At 41.3% G+C, this 23,856-nt stretch overlaps 1 protein-coding gene across 12 annotated transcripts in view; it reads right to left on the bottom strand.

Moving 5' to 3' along the window:
• The window catches only part of KALRN (kalirin RhoGEF kinase), a 502,548-nt gene that overhangs the window by 134,739 nt on the left and 343,953 nt on the right, over window positions 1-23,856 (bottom strand). For all 12 annotated transcript variants that reach the window (XR_007632104.1, XM_050340466.1, XM_050340467.1 and 9 more), the window contains exons 20-33: window positions 21,291-21,406; window positions 20,576-20,698; window positions 17,725-17,907; window positions 16,538-16,656; window positions 15,243-15,309; window positions 14,292-14,401; window positions 13,488-13,557; window positions 11,721-11,810; window positions 6,730-6,822; window positions 5,314-5,425; window positions 3,404-3,594; window positions 2,884-2,985; window positions 2,052-2,194; window positions 622-724 (exon numbers count right to left, since the gene is read on the bottom strand). Coding sequence is in view for 11 of the 12 variants with exons in the window: in XM_050340466.1 (XP_050196423.1) it covers window positions 622-724; window positions 2,052-2,194; window positions 2,884-2,985; window positions 3,404-3,594; window positions 5,314-5,425; window positions 6,730-6,822; window positions 11,721-11,810; window positions 13,488-13,557; window positions 14,292-14,401; window positions 15,243-15,309; window positions 16,538-16,656; window positions 17,725-17,907; window positions 20,576-20,698; window positions 21,291-21,406 (1,622 nt within the window). In the remaining variant the exon portion in view is untranslated. The remainder of the gene's footprint in view (window positions 1-621; window positions 725-2,051; window positions 2,195-2,883; window positions 2,986-3,403; window positions 3,595-5,313; window positions 5,426-6,729; window positions 6,823-11,720; window positions 11,811-13,487; window positions 13,558-14,291; window positions 14,402-15,242; window positions 15,310-16,537; window positions 16,657-17,724; window positions 17,908-20,575; window positions 20,699-21,290; window positions 21,407-23,856) is intronic.

Here is a 23,856-nt window from a genome sequence, read left to right as displayed (position 1 = left end):
GGAGCTGGGAATCTGGACTCAGAATGTCTGACATGGAAAACAGTGAGTACATACGTGCCGACAGTGCGCAGCATTCCAACAGAATCTAGCGTGTCTCGGGGCCATCCATATGCTCCACCATATGTCTGTGAGGAAAGGGGTCCAGAATCACAGTCTCTGGAAATGGTAGGTCTCCCAGGCTCTCAAGATACCAGCCAGGATCCCAGTGTTGCTGTATTCATTGGTGTGTAAGCACCTGTATTCCCGCCAACAAACTACTGATTTCAGCTCAGAGGGTAAATATGCAACATAACCAACTGTTTGCTGATTCAGAAGCTGGTTCTCATAGGACAAGTTCTACTGGGGCAGAAAAGGTTGCTCTGGGCTGTGTTTCTTCAGAGCCAATCCAACTTCTGTGTATTAACCACAAAAAGCTGCAGCAACAGAGATGTTACCGTGTACAACAGCAGTACTGTCGAGCACATAGAAACAGACTGGAATTTAATAGCCCAGCAAGGGGGAATACGAGTTTCAACTCACTCAGCAGATGACAGGTTGCTTTATTTTGCCTTCTATTCTGCTTTTCACTTATATTTTTCAGGGGGCAATTAGCTGCCGTGTATTTTCACATTTCGGTCCTACCTTATCACTGTCCACTGTGTTCTGTGACGTCCTGGATGCAATGGAAATGGTGTCAGGTTGACTGCTGCCATCCCCTTGGCTGTCTGCATCATCTATTCCATCTCTGCAAGAGACATAATAGGGGAACAACGACGCTTACATAACACACCACCTTAGAGTGTGCACAGCTTTACAGGTGGATTTAAGAAGAGCAGCGTCAGCAGGACAGAGCTGGCTCTGTGCCACAGTCACCTCACTAATGCAACCCATGATGCTGTTTAACTGCAATTTAAAATGATGTCACCCCTAACCATAGGGTTGGGATTAGCACATAATCACAACATTTGTTGCTGGAAACTGGATGGCCATTGCCAGCATAGAAGACTCTGGTGTTCAGAAATAGCTGTGTAATGAGGGTGTCAGGCAGAAATTTTCCTTCAGTTATTTTTTTTCCCTAACCAAGAACATTCAGCCTAGTTTACGTGTAACACTGAAGGAAAGGGCATTTCTCTGGCCTCACAGGAACCACATCTTCAGAAATTTAATACTGGATATTTAAAATTTAAGTTTGGATAGCCACAAATACGCTATCCAAACAAACATAAAGACAGTGTAGAACTCCACAAATTTACCTCTAAGAGGCTGCTAACAGAGGGTATTTTCTCCGTTTTGCTGTATAGATAAAGTTCTAAATTTTTACTGGTTTTTCAAACTAAACATTTAAATAATCCAAAATACATATTTGAGGACATTGCACTAGAAAACTCTTATGTTGGTGCATGTTCCCAGGAAGGAATGTCTGGATCTTGCTACAGGTCTCCTGGGTGACCTTGGTTACTTAAGCTTTGAATGTCTCTATAATAAATCCTGAAGTAAGAGAGGCATAAAACTTGTGAGGAAATTGAGGTGGTCAAATTACAGGTGGCTTTTGGGAATGCCACAATAGAAAAAGAACGCTTCATTTTGTCTAATTTCTATTTAATCCAGGATTGAAAGAAGTTGACAAGAAAAATTAATATTACTTCATAGGCTGAAATGAGTTTATATTTGATGATGAAAACAGATTTTTCACTGTAATAATATATTGCCATGATCAACTACGATTTTCATTTCAAACAATTAAAAATGCCAAACGGTGAAAAAAAATCTGGTTTTATTCAAATGTGAAGAAGTAAAATCTACTTTAGGAAAGAAACATAACTTCGGACTCTGAAGAACGTTTACTATTTGTTTCTCTCTAATACTTTGGAGTATAGTACAGTAAAAGATCTTTGCACATATATCATAGAAAAGCTTTCTAGCTACTTTTGCCAAGACAACATATAAAAAACAAAGACAGTGAAAACTGCTTTGACTATAGTAAAAAAACAGTAAAACCCCCACAAACACTACATTGCTGTGGGCTCAGAAAACACAAATGATTTCATGTTATAGGGAATGGCTGAGGTTACCTTCTACTGTTGTTTCTCTGCTTTGCTGGTGTCTTGGGGAGCTGAATTGGCTCTTTCAGAGCTCCCTTCAGATGAATAATCCTTTCTTGAATAACTTCCCGGATATTTTTGATCCATTCCTGTTTTGTTTCAATACTGGATGCCTAAAGTTCCACAAGGCAGAAAGACAGAGACTTTATCATGTTCTCAGGATGTCACCTATGTAGAAGAATCGTGGTCAGCTGATGCAAATGCCTGATTAACTATTTGTCCTCTCTGCTGCACTGGAGTTCCTGGTAACCCCCAGAGAACTGAGAGCATTTTTACCAGTCCCACTTGGCAAGCAGCAGCAAAGCAGCTGAGCTCTGGATAAGTATATTTAACACTAAGCAATACAGCATGTTCTGTAGAGGGGAAATAGGTTATCAGTGCACAGTTGGGATTTCCTCAGACAAAACAACCATAACATGAATTCTTCATTAGAAACTCACTTGACAGAAAAGGCTGTCAGCTCTGGTGGTTTGAAAAATGGGTGACTGTTGATATGCCTGGTGGCAAAGGACTAAGAGAATTACACCTCCCAGCCAAACACCCTGAGACATGCCCTGTGTCAGTGTGCAGCTACTCAACCCAGGCTGCAAGAGGAGATGCAATTCCAGCAAGGCTGCAAAACCACACTGCCAATTCCAACTGGAGCCTTAGAGCTGAATTGCTCCCCATGCTGGCATGACCCCACTGACAGACAAGGAAACCATGAGAATGTGAGGAAGGAAGAAACTGACCTCTCATTTAGTGTTCCCAAGGCCTGAACTAGAAGCTCTAAAGGCAAAGAAAACAAACAGAAAAGACTTACTTTCAGCACTGTTTTATTGTCTGAGGATGGTGTTCGTCCAGACCACAAAGCAAATTTGCAGGGATCTCCTTCAACGTGTTCAGTCACTCCCAGTTCTGAGGTCTAGTGTGGAAGAGAGATGATGAGAGATTTCATATATACGAAATTTCATGAGTCCAGAAAACTTGGGACTGCTGGGAAGAAGTGGGGCGGCTGGGATGGGTAAGGGAATGAGATCTTATCTCCACTTTGCTACACACAGATAAAAAGAGACAGAAAACCACTGGGGATGGCAGGGAATTGAATGGCTTGAGTGATCCTGCTTGCATTTCCCACCCATCCTTCACATCTCACTATCTTAAACCTCTCCAGACTCACTGCAAGCTGACTTCCAGGTGAGCCCTGCAGGACTCAGAGCCAGCCCTTCCAGGTGGCGTGAGTATCCCAAACCCAGCATGGGGACTTGTGAGCCATCTCCCAAACTCCACCTCTACCTACAAGAAACACAACACCAGAATGTTTTCTTTGCAGCCACACCTACCAGTAACTTGTTCTTGTAAACATATTTTGTGTGTCCTGAAGAATCTTTGATCTCTTTGCTAAACACCAAAGAGATTTCAAAGAGAAACAAATGCCTCTCACGGCCTTTCCGAATGAGAGACTTGGGATCCCACACTTGGAAGGAATCCTGAAGAATCAGCTCTCCCTGGACGTCCAGGTTCTCATCAAACCCTAAAACCACAAAACAGATTGGTTTGTATTTATTCTTAGGACCAGCAATTCCCAGAAACACCAGAGCAGTAAGGACTCAAAATAAAACAGTCTTTTTCTTTTTTTACACATATTCTGAAGGGACATTAATGGGCATCCATTGCTCCAGTGAAAATATTTTTCTTTTTCCTTTTTTTTTTCCTACTTTAACAACATAAGTACTTCACCAGAGACAAATACATCATCTGTGCTAAATGAGGCTGCTGCTAAAGTGTAGTAGGAATTACTTCAAAACAAATATTATTAAGGTTTCAGTGGTGGTTACTGTACACAGAACTGCATTGCAAGAAATCCTGTGCATGTCAATACAAATTCAGAGAAATGTAGCGTGTGATGGGTAGAAGTGCCCCACTATACCATGATGCTTTCAAGCATGTCAACCAACCTTCAAGGGACAGCAGTGGCATGGGGGAGCTACATCTATGAGAGTAGAGGGGTATGGTGTCTGAAACAAGTTTAACAGGAGGAGTTTCCCATGCTGCCTGTCAAACACCGTCACATGGATGAAGATCACAGAACTCCCTCCCTCCATATAACTGGACAAAAGGGAGTCCCCAGTGCAAGGTGTCTTCCAAGGTCCTGCCTTAGCAGCTGCTCTCGGCAGCTCATGGGTCACACTTCTCTCCAGAGCTGGGGACTGCTCCACCACCAGCACAGTCTGGTTGGCTCTGCCAGACAGCACTGGAGAACAGCAAGCAGCCCTGGGCCCTACTCCAAATATTCAGGAATAATGTCTTATTCAGAAGATAACTCTTTAAGTCCTTGGCTACTCTAACAAACTCATTCCTGCTTCTTCATTATTGTGTGGTGCTGATCAGCTCACGAGGACTGAATATCCAGATGTTATTTTGGGAACCCTTGCTTTTCACCAGACACCACAGTTAAAACCATCTTCATAGTGTTTCTATCTATGTTGGGTCAGTTTGCCCTCCTGTGAGACCCACCTGGTCTTAATATGCTGCCTAGCTACTGACACAGTTTCCTTTTTTTCACCTGTTTTAGTACTCCACTTGTTTCTTGGTTCTGACTCAGGCCAGGCTGGAAATTATTTTTCCAGGTTGAAAAAACGTTACAGAAAATAAAGTATCTGTGTCCAGAATAGAAGTTTTAAGTTTTAGATATACTCCACACATCAAAAATCCAATAAAGAACTTTATGCCAACCAAATTTTTTTCTGTAATTTCAATTTTTTTTAATAATATTTTTTACATCTTTGGCATAATTATGCTAACATTTTGAAACACAAGCTGTTTTGACTCAGAAAACCAGAACTTTTGAAATGTTGAAACAGTATTTAGAAATGTTTTGATCCAATCATGGTTATGGCTGCCAGCAGCTAAACTGATACTGTTTCAGGGGGACATTTTTCTTTTTCATTAAGAAAGAATGTTTTAATTAAATATATGTATACATACATTGTATACGTATACATACACACACACGTATGTACATACACACACACACACATACATAGGAGATAAAAAAATAACCCCCCCAAAACTTCCTAGCCAGCTTTATTCTTCCAAGACTTTTGGAAAAATACCACAAAGGAGCCAGAAGGTACCTGAAAATTATGATCAAACAACAGTACTGCTACAGTACTAACTTTCCACACAAGTTACAAGCAGGCTCCCTCCCTGTGCATCCCTCCCCTGCCCTGGCCGCCTGCCCATCTGCTACCTTCCAGCATGCTGACGTGCATTGCGTCGTTGGCCTTCTTTGGGACACTGAGCATCACTTCCAGACCATCTTTTAGTTCCCCTTTGCCCTCCTCGCAGCAGGTCAGCAGCTCCTAAGAAGCAATGCAGAAACACCCATAAACAAACTCTGACCAACGTGCTGGCTTTGTGTCTGACTGTGGTACTTGGTACACGAAACTGCTTCACTAACAGGGACAGGAGAAAGCTGAACTGCAGCAAACCCCACTGTGGATGCTCACAAATAGCGGGGGATCAAACAGAATTGACTATAAACCAAGACAAAGCAAGGTGCTCTCAAGTGAGATTGAGTATTTGGAAGATTTCTGGGGACTTTTGCTCATCCTGCAGTCACCACTCCGTCCAGCTGTGCCAGGCGGGTGGCAGGATCCCTGCCTGATCCTGCAGTGCTGGTGAGCACTGCAGGGCAGGGAGGGCCCCTCAGGAAGGATTCACCTGAGGAGAGACCAAAGGGGTGCTTTAGCCTTCCCCCCAGCAGATGGGTTATGCAGTGCAGGTATGCTGTGGTAAACCTGATACAAAGCACAGATTTGTCAATGGGTTGAACACAGCAAGTACCTTCCTAGTATAGCATATTGTTTCTTTGGTATATGCTCAGGAAGCTTTAAAGAGAAGCATCATATCAGGTCCTAGGTTTTCAGAGTCAGAATCTGTCTCTTCCCTTATCCCCAAGAATTTTTTCTTCTCTGGCTTACTAGTTTTGAAGTGAACAGTAGCTGGTTAACTTAGATCTAAAATTAACCTATGCAGAAGATACTTGAAAAACCTGTAACTGATTTACAAAAACCAACAAAGTTGTGGGTTTTTTTAAATGGGAAAAGGTAATGTTTCACTTGGAAGTCCTTGCTTTGTATATGGAACTTTTCCCTGATTTTTCAAACACAAACATGTTAGCTCTCAAACAGAATCCAATGCCAATGAAGGAGTCTCGGTCAAGAGTCAGTGAAATTTCCCGAAATTCATTGCTACCATCATTGAAGCCTTTAATCAAAATAGTACATCACAAACTTAGCAAGAAGCAGAGTAAACAGTTCTGTCATCCCTTCAACTTTCCCATTTGTTGCTTTTGAGGATGAAATCCACTTGGATGCAAAAAAAAAAAAAAAAACCCACAAAAAAAAAAAGCCAGTTGAAAAGGTTCTTTTACTGGTTTGTTTGCTTTTGGTTTGATTATTTTTTCTTTCTTAATGTGAGTCTTTTCCTTTAAAACAGCCAACCTGATTTCACACTTTATTGTCATGCCCAGGCCTGGGAAGTAGGAGCAGCAGCTCAGCAGCAGCTGCTGGGGGATCATAAAGCAGCTTCCTTAAGCACAAGGTAAATCACTACACCTGGGAACTGCTCTGCATGAGCTGATTTGTGCAGCTCACTAAGGTACCTTCAGTAGGAGTTGATATTTTGTGATCCTCTGGACAGGCTTGATTAAATAAGAAGAGATGGAGTTGGCCAGACCATGTCTTTGCTGAATTTCCTAGAAGAGACAAAAACAGCAGTCAGCCATGGAAAACTATTAACCCCCTGCCAGACAGAACCACCCATAACTAATTTTAGCTCTGGATCCCTGCATTTCTACGTTTAGTTTTTGTTTAACTTTCTTTAAGCTCTCATGCTTAAAGTGTGGTTTCAGAGGCAATAAACTGCAGAGTCCCCCTAAGGCCACTTAAACAGCAGGGTCCCTCTGCAAGTCAAGCTAAGGCTCTGCTGAATAAAACTGCACAGGCTTTGATTTAAATATAACTTACCTGTCATGTCATCTGGTTTCCCCTAGCTATGAAGGCTGAAAGCAGAGTCTTAACGTTCAATTAAAATGAAGTGACATTAAATTAAATTGCATGCGTAGGGTGTAATTTAGCTGTCTAAACATAGGCATCTACTACCATCTGAGAGCCCTGGGGTAGCTGAAATATCCCCATGTGAGTTAACAGGTCTGACACAGTGCTGACAGACCCATGCTATTCTGAGGTGGCACCTGGGACCCAGGAGATACCTTTATGATATCAGTGACTGCACTGAATACTTTCACCATCTGAACCTCAACCAAAATGTCTGGGTTGATCAGTGTGATGGGCTCATGAATTTCTGCAGACATTACACACAGGCACTTGGTGAGGTCTGCAAAGGGCCCAGCTGCCTCCCTCCAGCAGGTTCCAGGGTGAGTTAGGAGCTCCTGAAAATCCTACAGGACCCTAATGCACATATTTAGCCATCTAAAAGACCTCAAACTCATTCCTTACAGAGGCAGATTTTCTGCTGAAATAGAACAGGTTGGAAACCCTTCTGTCTCCACCAAGTCCTGGGCATACCTCCCCTTGCTCCTGGACATCAGGAAATCTGCAGTTCCTATGGCAGTAGATGAGAAAGGGGAATGGGACTTATTTCCAGCTGCTGGAGGGTAAGTTTGAGACTGTAAAGGGAAGAAGTTACAGAAAGTGAAGGGGAAAGAACTGTCAAGAACAGAGATTTTCTTTCTGTATACAGTCTGATTTTCTGCTGAGTATTAGGGAGGTTATTGCTTCTTTTTAGCTCCAATGTTTATCTGTATGATGGGACACAAAAATGTCCACTTTTCACACTATGTTCCTTTTTCTTTTAATTAGATGAGTTTTTTAAAAAAAATATCTCTGGTGCCATGAACAAGACCCAAAAGGGAAGGGGCTCTGTTTGGAGGTTAATGGAGTTTGCATGAAGCTGAGTCATGGCTGGCTTCACACAGGAACTGAGCCTGCAGAGCACATGGCCGGGACTCAAACCATAACTGCAGGAGCCAGCAAGACCTCAGCCACGTCTGTGAACTTCCTGGAGCTGGCAAAGTACACTTGTTTTTGTAGGATCCAAGTAACCAAGTTAGCACTGCTCCTTCCTCACAGCTCTCCCTCTGAACAGCAGGCCATCTCTCAGCAAGATGCCTCCCCCTTTGGGCACTCCTCGCTCTGCCAAGATGCTCCCTGGTCAGACTGTGTGGAGACACAGTGGGTTGGTGGAGTGACATTTGTCCCTGCTGCAGCAACAGCACTGCTACATGACAATCAGACAAGTACACTGCTGGGAAGGGACATTCTCCCTGCAGCTCCTCCCTCTGGTCCCTGAAGCGTGGGAGTAAGAAGGCAGCCTGCTGGAGTGTGTCTTGGGTTGGCTTTGTAACAGCTGGAGAGAGCTGGACTCACTGTGCAGTGGAGATGGAAGTGAGAAAGGTCTGTGCAGGGTAGAGCCCAGCAGTGCAGACATGTCTCACACACCTCTGGGAACAGGGAGCACAGAGGTGTCTGAGCTTTGCAGCAGCTGGCAGGTTTCAGAAGCGAGCTGACCACAGGCTCTGTGCTCTCTACTTTGCCTGCTTCTTGTTTAAAGCAAGCTTGTCTTACGTTATAGTCCATCACCACCAGACACAATTTTAGATGTTTCTTGAGTGGTAAAGTGTCCCAAGGGCCTGGAAGAAATTAAGATATTTGACAGGCACTGTGTGCTGGCAGTTGTGTATTGCAAACCAGATGAGCTGCAGAGCAGGATCAATGTGTAGTCTTGAGGCAATGACAGAATCCCAGACAAGCACCAGAAACATCCTCTGCATAGGGCAGCACAGGACCCTCAGAAGTCCTTGGATGGGCAACATGGAGACAGGAATACTTAAATACAATGTCATACCATCAGGACTGCTGAATTTGCCATGAAGCAGTGACAAAGTACCTAGATTTTGTATCAAATGTCTAAAGAGATTCACAAATTCAGATGCCATCTAATCATGTATGGTTGGTTGGTAGGAGGACAAACTGCATCCTGAACTGGATGTACAGACCAAAGACTTGCTAAGTAGACTGCTTCAGCACCAAAACTCTCATAAGACATGTAGGTTTTGTGATGCATAACACAAATCTGATGAGCAATTTCAGAAAAAAATATTAGTAAGCAGAAGCTGAGATCCTGGTTGTGCTTCTGCTCATTTCCTAAGGGACACTCCAGATCAGTGGAGAAACTATTCAAGAACCACCACCTGTGCAGAAACATAATGTTCTGCAGTGCTACCAAAGTCAAGGAGCTTTACCGTGTTCCTTGCTGGTCATGCAAGTCAAAAGTGCCTTGTGGCTTCTTGAATATCAAAACTCATCTTTTCCAAGATCTAAAGCAAAAAAATGTTTAAAATAGCAGAAGCATGTAGGTGACTGAATCAAACTCTTCCTGAGGACCAAAGCTTGCTTAAATAATAGACACTAAAATCAACTTGATCACCTCAATAACATGTTGATTTCCACCAACTTGAGAGCTAACATATGTTGGCAATAAAAAAAACACCTTGCTAGCCTGAAGTTTATAGTATTACAAATATTAAAAAAATGCTAAACATGGTAGGCATCATTTATCTTTGATACTACTGAATAAAGTTTTAAGAAATTCTCAGATAATGAACAAGACCGATACAAAAAGCAAAAGACCCACATTAATGTTTACTGCAGTTATATCAGAATAAGCATGTTAATTTCATTCCCTATGCAATTTCCAGCTAATATATCCATACCAACAACTTCTGAATTTTATAAAGAGAGAATGATCTGTAGGGAGGGAAGATAGTACTCTTTATCCTTCATTGAAGAACTAGGCAAGTTTCATAATAGAGGGTGTGAGCGTAGTTTTCCTCCTGTCTCAGCTGGTCTAGTAAAAGAAACTGCTTTTTATCTACATAAATGGCTTCACTTACACCCTTAGAACATCCCACCTCTCATAGCAACACTAGTAGTTCATGGTTTCCAGTAAGATATGTCACTTATCTTTGCTCCTTCTCCTAAGTAGCTAATCCTTGCAGTTGAGCCCTGAAGCTGCAAGTTTTCCATGGTTCAAGCAGGTCACTGGGACTGCTGGTTTTCAACTCAAAGATGTCTTTCTATGACAGTTCATGACATTTGAGCGGTTCTACACTTGTGATCTTCAAGCAAACTTCTTACCAAGGGTGTTATTCTAAATAACTCACTCTCATCATCAGGGTGTTTTGGGAAATTCCAAGTTCTGCCTGGAAGAAAAGAACCAGCCATTTCCTCTGTATCCCTTTTGCCAGACTGTCCTGTGCTGTCACTGAAACATTGCCTCTCCAAGATCAAGATAAGAAGGATCTACAGGTACTTTGCATTACTTTAGTCACTCAGATTGGGTGATTCCTTGGGGATTTTTTTGGGGAATAGCATCTTTCTCTTTTTGCACAGGCATCACTGGGTATAGCTCAGCACCAGTGGAAGGCAAACGTCTCCCCTTGCAGAACAGTAGATGCTGACACATGAATATTCACTATTAAGCAACATCAGTGAGGTTTCCAGCCTCAATATAGAGAGCTGGAGTGGGAAAGCTTAGCAGAGAAAACACTTTTAACTTGTGCAAATAGCACTGATGGACACCTAGGTCAGCTCACAACCCTTCACGAGTCACCGACCTTTATAAACCATTCAACAGGCTCAAGCGCCACCTCCTGGAAAGTTCCTTGCAGTTCCATTCTACTTTTGGACCATTTGGTAACAAGGCAAAAAGCAAGGCAAACGAAAAAGTTGTTCATCACTTTTTCTTCTGGCTCTTTTGAGACCTTTCATTGTCGAGTGTGATTGAAATGCTACAACCACTGGCACATACAAACCCCAGAGGAGCTGATTTATGTCAGCTGCCAACCACATCACAGCTTGGATCCTGCTGAGTGGTTACATTTGCAAACAGATTTTCAGTGCTTTGGAAAAGAGGTCTTAGCACCTTTTTTTTTTTTTTTTTTTGCAGAGATGCAACTAATTAAAGCTATAAGGTAGCAGACAAGTCTGGCAAAATGGATGAGGTTCCAAAAATAAGAGGAAGAGTTTGAAGGTACTCAAAAAGTCTAACATTTTTCTCAGCCTACAAAATTTGGATTGGAGCCTAAAAATGTTTCTCACCAGGTGTAGTGCTTGTTAGGGACATTGTCTAATTACAGTCAGTGGATTTTCTTACCAGCATGATGAAGCAAATCTAATAGGCTGGGTAAAATCTGCTGAACAGGAAGACAGGATCGTGTTTTGGACGATTCTGTATATATATAATATAATATTTCTATATAATATAATAGAATCTGCCTTACCACTAAACCCAGAAATAGAGAGTACATCTAAACCAGATTTTTAGAAAGGATTTAGTCTGAAAAATGCATGAAAGCTCCCATAAGAATGTGTATCTCCATTCAAAACACCTTGCCACACTGATGAAGATCACACATCACACCACAGCCTATCAGTTTTCACAGCATGTGATATTTGCAGTGGAATGAAAACCCCAAATGCCAAGGCACAGAAATGAACCCGTTGGTCAGATGTAAAGGAGGTGTTTCAGCTGCACTAGGTGTGTGGAAGGAAAATGGCAATGGCTGCTTACATCAAAGAAAGTCCCTGCATGTTCCAGGATGAGCTGGCTGGAGTCAGGCTTGTTTTTGCAGTAGGTGACATACATCTGAAATTTATCTGCCTGTGAAAACAAACATCAAGGGAAAAGCAAGATAAGCTATTTCTCTGTTCTTGTTCTCTGTTCTTTTATTAAGGCTTATCAGGATAAATAAAGGTGACAACACCCTCCCACACACCCACTCCCCACCATGGAACACAAGAATTGTAAAAAATTAAGAACAGAGGACTTTAAAGTTTATACCTTACCTGAGCAGTTCTGAGGGCTATGAGAGGACAAGTATCACAGGGAGAAAACCTAAAACTTTAATCCAGATATCAAGTAATTTCTAAGAGCTCTAATGATGTTACAGAGATTGTATCCAAGAGTCTGCAAGTCTGAAGTGTTGACTCTGTGACCTACTTGAAGATAAAGCCAGTGTAGAAACCCTAGGCAAGAGACTCACCTAGCTTAAACTAGCTTGAGGCAACATTTTTTACTTGAAAACTGTGACACCTGGCCTAGACTTGCCTTTCCTACCCCGGCTTATACTTAAATGGCTCAAATTTTACATTGTGCTAGGAGTGTTTTGCATTTTATTTCCTCATTTATCTACTTTTAAGAGGAAATAAAAAGCATCTGTGCACTCCCACCTCATATTGCTGTACTCTGGCCTCAAGAAGAGGCAGGCAAATGAAACAGGAGGATGGCTTTCTTTTATTACTATTGTATTTTTTATTCCAGGTATCTAAACAACAGGACCATGCAGTTGGGCGGGCAGCTTTGTATGTATGTCTGTAATCAATACACACAGCTCTGGACTGTGTGTTTAGTGTTGCTGAGATGATGCTGTGGTATCTTAAAAGTACCATGAAGATTTTGCATAGAATGATGCACATTTTACATATAAATCCATCCATTTTTCCTAAATATATAACCTTTTCTTTGTAAACAATATTTCTGAATCCATTTCATCAACACTTGTGACATGTTTTTAAATTAAAAGCCCATTTGAAATCATCCAAACATGCTCATCTTTTTGATAAGTGAAATTATTCCATCATTACTCTTAAAACACTAATTCCTAGCTTTGAAATATGAACAAAACCATCAGAGTAAACACGAAGATGGTTGCCTTGACTGTTAAATATTTTGAAAAGAGAACAGCTTTCATACAGATAAATCACTGTAGCCAATTCCCAGAGCTTCCTACGCCCACAGAGATTCTTAGCACCAAGATTTCAAAGTCCTATTGGAAATCATCCTGGTATTGGGTAATGGAATGAGAGAGCACGGTGGCTCAGAAATTTGACACTAATTTCTGGAGAAAAACGTTGATAAAATATGTTATTCATGCCTTTGTAAAGTTCTCATGGCATGACTAAAATTCTTTAGGGAAGGTATATTAAGATTTTTAATGTCTGTCCTCCCAGGGCCTTTCACAGGGAAATGAATGTCACCCCTAACACAGGTTTGGTTTGATCAGTTCCTGTTAAACAGAAACCAGCAGAGGTAGAAGCTGTGCTGGTCAGTGCAGGACAAGGAGAAAGGTTTTGAAAGCCTTCACACTATTCAGGAGAAGAGTTATGGGAGGAACCTTTCACCCAGAGACAGGAGAAGGACAAAGCAGCTGTAGTTCCAGACTAGCTTCCAATCTCACTTATCACTAAGGACATAACCCTTGCACCTATTCCCAGATTGTTTCCATCTGTGCTGGAGGAATTAATGCGAATAAACAATGAGAAGAAGCAGCCTCATTACCCAGGTGACGAAGCAGTGGCCCACGTCCTCAGGCAGTTGTTCATATTTCTCTAGCTCTTTTAGAAAAATGCTGAAAGAGGAAGACACCAACGTAAATTAGTTACACTCAAATACCCAGGAGATGCAGAATGACCAATGAGTTAATAAGTACTAATGATCAATACTTGTATCTTGATTATGAGGCTAATCAAGCATCCTGCCAGTGGAAAAAGCGTCTCTTGCCAAGGTATGCTTTGGATTTTGAGTACAGTCATGGTTGACTCCTCTAGAAAGGAAAAGATGGCAATCCCTAGTAGATAGTCAGTGTTTCCAGGACTGCAAAGTGATAATCAAGAACGTGAATCTTCAAAGAGTTGTTGTGTAGTGGTTCAGAGGAAGAACAAAAGGAGAAGCTCAAAGCTGCCAGCTCTCCATCACTGAACTCAGCACACTGGACAAAGGACAACAATTAGAAAAAACTCAGCATTTCTTAGGTCAGTAGTAAACTTATACAAGTTTTTTAAATCAACTTTCGCCCAACAACTTGTACCACAAGTGACATCTCTGTTTGCAGAGGTATCCTGTGACTTTAATATTGTTAATCAGCTGAAGGTGAAGTTTACATTAAGTTGCAAATCATTTTTGTAAAAGAGACAAAACAAGAAATCCAACATTATTTTACAAATCTGGATGAATTACTTTACGCTCCTGTGTGCATTGTACTGTAGGTGTTCTCAGCAGACATCACAGAGATGCACAGGTGCCTATACATGCCTTTGGTTTCCTTAGTCATTAAACATTAACAGAACTGTTAGGAAAACCTACTTGTTATGAAAGTCATATATCTCCTGAATATTGCCAAAGATGATGTGTTCTTTATTGAGGATCCCAGCTGGTATTTCTTCCACTCCACTTGTCATTTCCCAAAGGTAAGTCTGGAAGGCAACAGAAATTCTTAGTTTTGTGAATAAATGCAGTGAAAAAAATAGATCTCCCTGGTTTATTGCCAAGGGCAGAGGCTGACAAGGGAACTATGTACTTTGAGATTAAACAAATAAGCTAAGAAAACCCAAATTTTCCAGTGTTACAGAAAGGTCTCCAGAGAAATTCAGAGTGCTGACACTTAAAAGTTGTCTGAGGAAAAAGCAGAAACAAGTCAACAACAGCAGTCTTTGCTGTCCACCTGATGGTGTCCAAATACTGCAGGCAGAAACAGCTGAAAGAAAAGCCAGATTTGCCACTTCAGGATCCTCAGACACATAAAAATCTCTTTCTGACTGCAGGAATGTGAAAGCTGAAAGATTTCACTCAAATACACTCAGGTTTTTGGTTGAATATCACTGATCCTTTCAGGAACACCTTGCTGTACTGCTAGGCAAGGTATTTGACTGTGCAAATCCAGATGGTTCTCTAGCATGAGGGTATTCAAAGGAATAGATTTGAATTCTTACAAAAATGCTCCAGGAATCCATTAAAACAACAAAAAAAGAAACCAACAAGCTTGGCCAGTCAAAGCACACTCAGGTATCCCTGGAGGTGCAGACACAACCAAGAGTGGACAGAACAGGGCACACTCCTGCCAGGGGGAGAAAAACTCCCCCTGCTGCCCACCCAGCTTCCATCCCCAGCAGAACATGGCTCTGCAGCAAACCACCAATGGTGGTACCTTCACACAGAGTCCTGCCAAGATCAGCCCGTGCAGTAAACTGAACATCACCACTGCAAAGGATAACGTGCTCCCAGGGAATACTGGAGACTTCCCGGGCCGTGACTTACCTCTAAGCATTCATGTAAATCCCTGACATACGCCTTTTCTGTCTGAAGCAGCTCAGCCATAATGAATCTGAAAAAAATAAAGTATTTTAGGTGTTTGGGGCATTATAAGCATTTGTGCAGTGAACAGAAAAGAAAAACATCTTCCTGTTGTCTTAGTAAATACAGGCATTTCCACCCTAGACCTTCTTCTGCCTTACTTTGCACCTTTCAGCTCCATGACTGAAAAAAACCTTTATATCCCAGTCTCTTGAAGGGCTTTTATTTTCTAAATATCTTTTCTGCATAAAATCTTATTAAGTTGTATTTCTGCAGCCCCGAGCTGGGATTTACTATCTACATGTCCATCCTTAATAACCAACTGATTCTCAAAATATTTTTTCCCCCAGGAGTAAGGACCTGAGATTCACCAAAATGCTTGCATCTTTGCTGACAGTCAGGGGTAAGTCACCCCAAAACTTCACCTTCAGTGGCAATACGGATGGATTTTGGGAGACACCACTACTTTGAAGGCTCTTCAAGAGCTTGGTACCTGACCAGAAAGAATCCAAATGCTGGGAAACCCATCAACAGCATCTGTAGTGCCTGAGGCTGGGCACCTCAAAGTTGAAATGCCCAGTGTTTTGAAAATATGCCACAGGCAGACCAAGAGTAATGGCATTTTGTAAAGCAGAAACAGTTTCTTATCAAAGGTATGCACCATAGAGACAATTTCAGAGGGCTGAGAAGGACTATACATACAAATACTTTCCAATATTCTTACACAAAAATCAAGACGAAATTCCGTGAAAATACACTGTTTTTAAATCTAAGCACAACAAGCACTCTTCAAGTATTTTCTCTAGTATGAACTATTTCCAGTTCTCTCAGTCTTATACTGACTGAAATTTGAATCTAAACTTCAAGTGTCACTGAAACCCTGTTAACTCCTCTAGTTGTCACTCAAGTTAAAATAATACTTAGACATCTAAAGATGCTTTTTATTTTTTCCTGTTCATTTTACTTTTCACATACAGCCAAAAAGATATCGGGGTTAATCCAAGTGCTTGACTCAGTGCTCTCCCTTTCCAAAAGTAACTACTGATTAAACCCAAAAGAAATTCGACTCTGTATCTTCTGAAATTCTCTAACCTACAAGTAACAAAACAACTTCCACCCTACATCTCCAGACTCATCTCAATAGTTCTGCAACTGGAAGGAATTATAGGACTGCCTGTCAGTTCTGGTCAAGCAAATATTGTGGAATCACTCTTTATCAGATAATGTGCCCTGGCAGGCTGTGAGCATTTGGGACATACTCTTTCTTTCTGGCCGACTTCCTTTTTTCTTCATTGACTTCATGATTTGCATCTCTCAGCTTTACCTCCCGGTCTGATAGACTTGCTGGAATAATATCTAGTTCTAGATCTTTGTTATCCTTGGAAAAAAAAAAAAAAAGTACAGATTTTAAATTCATTGCAATTTTACTGTTGAGCAAAGTGCAGCATGTTCATGAGATCACGTAGGTAAGAAGGGACAAAAGTAAGATAATCTCAAAAAGAAGGAAATTCTGAGAGAAGTAGAACTACAGTGAGAAGAAGAAGGTGAGGGAGACATCTTAAAAAATGTCAGCTATGATATTCAATGTATTCTTCACTGTTACTCCTATCTAGGAACAGGTATGAAAAATGTCTAAATTTTACCTTATTGTTTCATAGCAAAATTAATTGCCTCGTGTGGGACTTCATAAATAATAGCGTGATAAAGTACAGAACCTTGCAGAGACAATCCCAGCTTTCAGTGGCCATTTACCATGGAAATAGCTTTCTGGGCTGTGGTAGGTAACTCTGTGTAAACCACAAACCCTACAAGGAACAGCATACTTAAAGTATCTGAGGGTGTGAGGGAATTTATTCCTCTTTCTGATATTTAATTTCAAAGAATTGTTTTCTGAAAGGTTTTTAAGTGTTTCTGGTTCTGGCACTCCCCCTTAACACTATGGGCAAGGAACAGCAAGAGGTTCTATTTTTTGTTTCTCTTGTGTGCTCTCTGTCACCCAAAATAACTCAGAGGTGAGGCTGAAGATCAAATTTTAATGTTAGTTAAGGGATGAGAGAATGGAAACTTACCGGCAAAATTTGAGTTTAACTACAAAATAATGGTGTGGGATCAGGATTTATGGTTTATACTAAAATTAACATAGACTTCTATTCAAATGTGTTTCCCCCTCCTTCCCAAGAGCTGTATGGTCTCCTGGAAAATAGTGAATACATTTGTTTAGAAAGTCTTTCTGATCTTCATCTGCCTCCTCTTCATATCATTGATCTGCCACAGCAAGAAGTTTTCTCTTCAGGAGCAGTTCTGAGCTTGGCTGGGTGGGGTGGCTGAGCTTTAAATGTTTCTAATGGGTACATGAAAACCTGCAGCATTCATACCATAGCCTTCACCTTCCTCTGTGACTTTCAGCTTTGGTATAAAACCCCAGCAGGACATGGTCTTACTGTACCTCTGTATTGATTCCAAGGGCTTTTTCCAGGGAGTAGCGGTATTTCCCCATCCTGAGAGAGAAGTCCCGGTAGCGTTTGTCAACGGTGGTGACCCACTTCCTAATTTCAGTGGCATGTATATGTCCTTTTTCTACAAAGCTGTCGGCCAGCTGGATGAGGAGCTTCACTTTCTCCTTTGTTTGCTGCCCAAAATAAGGTCCTTGGTTATGTTGAATTATTTCCTTTGCTTTCAATTTACACAGCAATCAAAAGCAGCTCACAATTTTTTACACATCATTAAAGAGTGTCTGTGCTTCATCTTATACAGAATCAGGCACTTAAAACTTTGCCCAGTAAAACTTGAATGACATTTTTATAAGGACACTTACGAAGCTGTAGAAGATAGAAAAAGTCAAGATTTTGAAACCATGCACACACAAACACACAAGGAGAACATGTTGGAGGTTAGACATGCCTCCTTCCCATAATCAAAAGCTTATCTTTTTGTGAGCCTTGGAGCAGAAGACAGGATTAAAAAAATCATGCCTCATAAAATACACCACGTTACTCTTAGCCTATATTCCTGGGTTGTTCTGCAGACCTGTGTAGGCAGGTCATTCATACACTTCTTAGCCCAGGAAGTGCTTTGGAGTGAGTACTTATGGCCAGTCTTCACGAGTGAAGATCCGGGGAAGGTCTTTACACCTTCCAGCCTGCGCATTGGATTTTTTAGGTGAGACACAGTGTGCGCGGAACTGAGCCCACCCTTTAATCCTAAGGTTCATCTGCCGGGGCCAAGCGAGCTTGGACGGTGGCAGCGAGGTCCTTAGGACGTAGGTGGGTTGCCTTTAAGGGCTAACGAGCCCCACCTGCCCGGGAGTGGCCCTGACCGGGAATCGAACCCGGGTCTCCGCGGTGATAGCGCCGCGCCTTTACCACTAGACCACCAGGGGCTCCAGGAGTGAGTACTACTCTGTTTCAAAACCAAACAGAATTTAAATCCAAATTCACGGTCTTCTATAAAAAATTCCATCAGTGTTTTAGTTCCAGTTAGAACATTACCAACTAAAGGATGCCTGAACTCCAAAACATATATTGAGCCCCCAAACCTTCCAGAGGTCTTTTCTATTCCACTTAGGTTCTGAATGTCCCATAGTTATGATGATTTCCCATGTTGAGGAACTTTGTGCAAAATTGACAGAAAAGAAGCTAGTTATAAACTTTAGCTCTGATTCCAAATCTATCCTGGGAAGTGAGGTACGGGCAAATTTCTTTTCAGAGATGGGGAGGACTTTTCACCATGCATAAAGACATGCTGTCAGGTACTTGACATCAGTGATTTGGCCACAAATGCATGTCAGACCAGAAATATCTAGCAGATTTCAAACCCAAAACTAAATTCAAGAAATTTCACTACCACAGTAAATTAACAGCTGAATCAGAGGTCATCCTAACAAACTGAGTATCTAAGCAAGGGTAGGTATGGAGATGTAAAAATCTGACTTCCTGTCATTTTTAAAGCATGTTTCATTCCCCAAGGCTCCTGGTGTTTTTGCATTCCAAATAATTGGTTTGGCCAGAAAGTTATTTGGATCAGGAAAGCTTTCAGTTACAGCTTAATTTGAGTATAACATCCGTCTGGGAATGACATGCATTTACCAGATTGCACATGGCAGTGAAAATGTCCTGGGTCAGCAGTGGGAAAGTGATTTATGAGAGTCCTAGGGAGCAAGACTAGATGTGTCATTTTAAGGAACAGCCAGTAATGGTTAATAGGAACAAGGTATAAAACTCAGTCTGAGGCTAAGTTGAAAGCTGAAATAGTTTGGATGAATGTGGATTATTCCGATAAAAATGAAATTATGGAAATTACGAACTGGAATATAATTTCAGGTGGACTAATTATAGGTGGTTAGAGTTCAGAAGTAGTTAAAAGAGTGTCATACATGTCCTGTCTGATAAAATTAACTTCCATCCGCTGCTAGTTATCTCACACTTTCAGAAACATGCAAGCTAAGTGAAAAGAAGGAGACAAGAACACCACAAAGCCTGTGAATCAAACCCATGCAAGCACGGACAGCCTAATGAGGAATTTAAGGATTACAGAAGATCAATTTCAGGACACAGTAAAATGCAGCTACATAATACCAAAGCCAGGGTCTTCCTGCAGTCCGACTTTGCAATTTACATCCTTATCAGTGACTGTTAATACCCAGTGGATTCACTGTCTACGAATTACCTATGGTTTAAATTAATTTGCCTGAAGCAGATCCAATCACCATTCCTCTGTAAACCCCACCAGATTTCCCAGAACTGCTCCATATAAATGAATAGATTCTTGGTAATGCAGTTTTCTATTAAAAATGTTCACCCCATCTATTTATAGTACTTTGTTGGGATCAGCAGATTATTTCTAATGAGATAAATGATCATCTGTGATTAACACAGCTGGAATTGGAGAAGCAAACTGTAGTCCTAATCACAGAAGAAAGAGGCCAGGAATCCAACATGACCTTGAATGTGTTCAGAACAATTATGTACTTCATACCATTCTGGAATGGTTGTCTGATGCTGGAATTAGGGTATGTCTCATTAGGTTGCTCTGTATACAAAGGAACTTTCTCTTCCTTATGATCAGAATAAAAATGCTCTGTAACCAGGACAGTCCAAGGTGGAAAAAACCTCTCCTTTCAATGTCTATGTCTTACTAAAAATGTAAGATCACAGTTCTCAAAAGACATCTTCTGGGCTGGGAATGTTAGAAGGCAAATATAAAATACAGAGAATATTACTAGAGATTTGAGGCACTGAAACAGAACCAGAAGTATAGACTAAAGCAGATGGCATAAGTAGATTAAAATCGCTGTTTACCTTGGCAGGTACTCTGAATTCCCCATATTCCTTCAGGAGTTCCTGAGTTTCTTCTGCTGATTCCCCTGTGGAGTTGTGAGTAGAGAGGTAATATTCGCCTGTTTCTTGGATCCAGTCTAAGGCCTGTGAACATCAAAAACAACCAAAGGAAAAACAAAACAAATAGTCTTTGTATTTCAAGGACTAATCCTCTGGCAAAAAAAACCCCACCAAACCTGCCAAATAAAGGATAGCAAACCCATTGGGACTTAATACTGTGTATACTAAAACACTTTCTAGGACCATGCAAAACGAAAAAGTAATGAAAGCAGGTGGAAAACGATACATGAAGGTACTCTAGGTTTTCTTGGACAAAAAACAGCATAGGGAATTCTACCTATAGACAGATAAATCTTCACACAGATAGTTTTCTCATTCAGTAATAGCTCCATAAACCAAGTTTGCTCTTATATTTATTTTTAAAAAAATGGACAAATACAGAAATTAATCTGAGGTAGCAAAAATACTGAGTTTTGTTGTTGAATTTTGGAATTGTCTTTAGTTGTTTTTTTATTTTTTAATCTCTATTTGTCATGTTTTCAAAAGTTAGAGTCTTTAAATATGTTTAAATACATCTTGAGATTGCAACAGAAACCCCACACAGAGGCACTACATAAATACAGGACATATTTACACACTGCCAGGAGAGAAAGGCAAAGTGGGGTTTTTACACTACCTGCTTGGCACTGCGCTCGAAGACAACATATTGTTGGCACTGATCTAATCGTCGCTTCTTCAGGGTCCAGAAGTGGAGGACCCGGTTCTCCCTCTGCAATAGCTCACTCAGAATGGCTGTAGAGCAAAGGAAAACATCTGCATGACTAGTGATTCTTTGAGGGCATACAGAAATAAGCCATAAAAAGCTGAATTTAATCACTCTGCCTGGACCACGTGCCCGAGAGCAAGAGTGCCCAATATTGTACTTCTTAAAAACAAGCATTGATTCAAAGGGGCTGCTTTAAAACCAAACCAAACAAACCACACACTCAAAAAAACACCACAACAAAAGTATAGTTGCAGGACTATCTGGTAAAGGAAAAGATGGTAGAATAGAGTTTGGGATTTACTCCAGTAAATACAGCAGGTTATATGATTTCTAGTCCTTTTGTTCTCTTCTGTTACTTATTTCAAGGGTCAGGTTGACATAGGAGAAGTTGTTCTTTTACTACCTCATCTGTTGCTCTGGCCAGAGGTTACTCAGCACTTGGCACCAAAGCCCATTCTGCCATTAGAGCTCTGGTCACTGCTGAATTTAATTCAGACCTGAGCCCCTTGTTTGACACACCTGGTAAGATTCCTTTACTCCTGTGCTGCCTGGAGACCCTCTGTGCGCTCCCCATGCAGTTACTCTTGGGCTGTGATTTTGTGCTGAGATCTAGTGTTGGTCCTCTAAACCGCTTTCTGTGTGGTGGGGATGGGACAGACACCCATATTTAGGAGGAGTCTTGCAGGAGACCTGCTACTCCTTTGAGTCTAGGACACACGTGTTCTCCTTCAAAATCCCTTCAAAAGTGCACAGACAGACTGTATCAACTTGATAAATGGGTGTGGTTTAACTCTTGCAAAAGTAACACCGGTTTAACCAAAAAGACAACATGAAGAGAGTGCAAGAGATTTATAGGCTAACACAAGCCTCACTTAAACTTGAGTTTTTCTGTTTAAACTGAGCTGAGTCATGTCATCCATGGCTGTGGATGGAGCTCAGGTGAGGCAGCCCCTGCCCCAGTCCCACAGCAGAGCAGTCCCCAGAGGGGGCTCGGGCACAGGCAGCCCGGGCAGTATCTGCACTCTGGTCTATTCACACACTGAGGCAGGTTCTCAACCCCTTATGGTGACTCAGCGTCATTTACAGCACCTCTCACTGACCTCTCCCACCCTAAGACCTTTCTGAATGTATTTATATTTACTGCTTATTTATCAACACAGGTGGCAAACAGATTTGGATGAATCCTTCCCCATGTGCAAGTGTGACACTAACTATGGTAAAAAAACTTGTAATACTGAAGTTAATTGCAAAACGTAGCCTGGTCCCTGCTGAGGACATTGGGAACTTGGTCTGAGTGACAAAGGCAACTTGGAGCTTGTCATAGGTGCTCTAGATCAGCTCTCTGCATCCACAGTTTATTCTGAATAAAACTAATTTTGACTCTGTGTTAATAACTTCATGTTGGAAGCACAATACATATCCTCATAGATAGTGCTTTTATTCTAATCTGAAGTGTCCACCTCAAACATTTTCTGTGATAGAGTCACCAGGCACAAGAACTACATATTTGGCTTAGAAACGGAGTAGTAGACAAGCTGATTTTTACATAAGTGAATCACTGCAAACAAGCTCAGCAAGGAACACTCACAAGCTCATATCAGGTGCACATTTAAGGTCTTGCTGAGTCGGGGCTTGATTAGCTTTCCCATTTTGTAAGGAACAAATGTCCATAATAATGCCAAGCATTTAACACAGCAGTGGGTGAAAGTTGAACAAAGTCATCTTGACATTGAAGGACTGGTATTGAGAGAAAGAAAAATAACCTCTTCAGTAGCACCAATTTCATCTGTGTATAACCAAAGTTCCTATCCCTCCCACATGTGTAATGACTGCACTGCTTTTAACCTGTAGCTTTCTGCAGCTTGTAAGGGAGCCAATAATAATATCACCAATGGTTTATTTCTGCAGCATTATTTTGTTCATTCCTATCTGCTCCTCACAGCATTTCTTGCCACAAATTAACAACTGAATAATTAAGCAGAAGAGTGGAAGAATTTCAAACATTTCAGATATATCATCTGATTGTAAATGCCAATCTTTTGGCCAAAGTAAAATAAGTGCAGGTGAGTACTTTTGCTGGTGATTCTTAGATGTAGTAGGACATCACACAGAATTCCAGGGACAAAACAAATAGGAGATCTATCCTATGGACAAACAAGTTTGGGGTTCATCATTTTCCAGTGCTCAGCAGCAACAGGATGCATCCAGACCACGTATTTGATATGTGCTTATTTGTTTATGCATTTTTAGATATTGAGGCAAAACAGTGTCTAATGATCTCAGCTAACACCCTCCACGATGGGGGCTGGTGCAGTGTCCTTTCCACAGACTCTTTTGACAAGAGAAGCCTGTGCTTCAAACACCTTTCCTTTTTCCCCCATCACCACCTGCAACAGCCAGTTCTGTGTAAGAACTCGCGCCTGGCAGAGGAGGGATCCCTTCTAAAGGTGTCAGGCACAGGTATCATTTAGTGACA

This window comes from Myiozetetes cayanensis, unplaced genomic scaffold (genome assembly GCF_022539395.1).
Source record: "Myiozetetes cayanensis isolate MyiCay16 unplaced genomic scaffold, myiCay2020 scf9, whole genome shotgun sequence".
Taxonomy (NCBI): domain Eukaryota; kingdom Metazoa; phylum Chordata; class Aves; order Passeriformes; family Tyrannidae; genus Myiozetetes; species Myiozetetes cayanensis.
The sequence above is the reverse complement of the archived record's forward strand: the minus strand, read 5'-3'. Positions and strand labels throughout refer to the sequence as shown.